The sequence below is a fragment of the Mandrillus leucophaeus genome, unplaced genomic scaffold (assembly GCF_000951045.1).
Source record: "Mandrillus leucophaeus isolate KB7577 unplaced genomic scaffold, Mleu.le_1.0 Scaffold23, whole genome shotgun sequence".
Taxonomy (NCBI): Eukaryota; Metazoa; Chordata; class Mammalia; order Primates; family Cercopithecidae; genus Mandrillus; species Mandrillus leucophaeus.
Window position 1 is genome coordinate 398,151 of NW_012102365.1, and position 2,327 is coordinate 400,477.

Here is a 2,327-nt window from a genome sequence, read left to right on the forward strand (position 1 = left end):
AAAATTAAAATATAAATAGAGTTTGGCCACTTTTACGAATGAAAACAAACATTTTCAGTTCTATAAATGATTTGGTTCACTTTCAGGCCTTAAGCATAAGCCAGGTGTTTGTATTTCTAACTGTGAGGGGGTTTTGTTTTTGCTGTTTTATGACCATTATGTGTGTGGTAGCCTGAAGGAGAAGCTGGGATTTTGCTTGTTTGCCTGTTTTTTCCTGATCAGTAAATAAGAATGCTGAATTTTGGGGATGTATTTTTAACAGTGACATTTTCAAGCAGTTCATATAAGAGACAGTATACTGTAGTGCTTCATATCTTGGTCGTCTGAGGCAGATGGCCGGGTTTCAAATCCCAGGTCCACCAGTTACTAGCTATTGACCTTAGGCATTTCATTTAACCTTTCCATTATATAGTTTCATCTATAAAAAGACCATAATAGTATCCACCTCATAAGATTATTATGAGGATTAAGTGAATTTAATATTCTAAAGAACTTAAAACAGTTCCTGATATATGGTAAATACTACCTGTTAGCTTTATTGTTACTATTCCTAAAATTAGATTTCACCTAGGTATAGCAAATATCCTTCAAGCACTGCAGACAGACAGATGACAAGTAAATCATACATAAGAAGAAATACAAGCCAGTAGGTACACATAATTTCAACAGAGCACTTTGTTGATTTTTCCAGAAACCTCGACCTTGAAGATGGTGAGTAGCCAGCCAAAGTACGATCTAATACGGGAGGTAGGCCGAGGTAGTTACGGTGTTGTGTATGAAGCAGTCATCAGAAAGACCTCTGCACGGGTGGCAGTGAAGAAAATTCGATGTCACGCACCTGAAAATGTTGAACTAGCCCTTCGTGAGTTCTGGGCACTAAGCAGTATCAAGAGCCAACATCCAAATGTGATTCACTTGGAGGAATGCATCCTACAAAAGGATGGGATGGTGCAAAAGATGTCCCACGGCTCTAATTCTTCCCTTTATTTACAGGTATGTGTTGTTGATTGGGAAATAGAAATGATTTGAACATGGCATTGGTCAGCAAGAAGAGGAATGAAAGGGTCAGAAGAACTTTTCCCTTTAAATGCAGGTGTTTTGTAGTTAGAAATAGATAAGTGTCTGCCAAGAATTGAGTAGATGTTTGCTTAAAACAAGGTTTTATTTAAACCTGTGATGCACATACCTAAAAATAACATAAGCCACCTGTTATGCAATGGTACTTGCCAGTCTGCATAGGAATGGGGCAAGATAGGAGCTAGAGAAGTGCTTGAGACTACAGTCTAATAACTTCATTTCTTTGAAGTCAATAATTTTGGACTTGAGGACAGAAGAAAAGGAAAAATTCCACAACCAGTAGCAACACCCCTAGGTAATTGGGCATCTCTTTTATAAATCACTGGTTTGAATGTAAGCCTCTGCTGTTTTAGAGGGATATTTGGTTTCTTCACCATGCAATTCCGGTTAATTTTCGTGAAGTACATGGTTTAACACCTGAATGTTATTAACAGTGCTCACAGCTAACATTTGAATTTGCCCTCAGTTCCATGTTCTGTGCTGAGTGCTTTAAAAGCAACTGCTCAAAATAATCCAATGAGGACAGGACGTGGTGGCTTATGCCTGTAATCCCAACACTTTGGGAGGCCGAGGTGGCCGGATCACGAGGTCAGGAGATCGAGACCATTGTGGCTAACACGGTGAAACCCCGTCTCTACTAAAAATACAAAAAATTAGGGCATGGTGGCAGGCTCCTGTTGTCCCAGCTTCTTGGGAGGCTGAGGCAGGAGAATGGTGTGAACCTGGGAGGCGGAGCTTGCAGTGAGCCAAGATTGCGCCACTGCACTCCAGCCTGGGCGACACAGCGAGACTCCGCCTCAAAAAAAAAAAAATCCTGTGAGGAAAGGACTATTATTATCTTCATTACAAATGAAGAAACTGAGGCTTAGTATAGATAATGAATTTATCCAAAGTCACATACATAGTAAGTGGTAGAATTGGGAGCAGGAGCTAAGACTGACAGCTAAAACTTATGCTTTCTTAACTCCCAAATTACTCTTCTGTAAACCCGAGGAAATGGAAAAGCTTTTCTGTTTTTCTTTTGTTGGCTTCTGCCAGAAATTGAAATCTCTAGTAGCTCTATACTCAAAGAATAGAAAATATATTAAGACATAGCTTCTTAAAGGCTAGGGCAGAATTTCTTAAAGCTAGTCATTCTTGGCCGGGCGTGGTGACTCACACCTGTAATCCCAGCACTTTGGGAGGCCGAGGCAGGTGGATCATGAGGTCAGCAGATCGAGACCATCCTGGCTAACACAGTGAAACCCCAT

The 2,327-nt window shown here is 40.4% G+C and overlaps 1 protein-coding gene across 1 annotated transcript in view; it reads left to right on the forward strand.

The window, feature by feature from the left end:
• The first annotated feature begins 695 nt into the window (after positions 1–695).
• Positions 696–2,327, forward strand: part of PDIK1L (PDLIM1 interacting kinase 1 like) — a 22,993-nt gene continuing 21,361 nt past the window's right edge. The window contains exon 1 of the mRNA XM_011981626.1: positions 696–993. Within this exon, the coding sequence (XP_011837016.1) occupies positions 709–993 (285 nt within the window). The 5' untranslated portion in view covers positions 696–708. The remainder of the gene's footprint in view (positions 994–2,327) is intronic.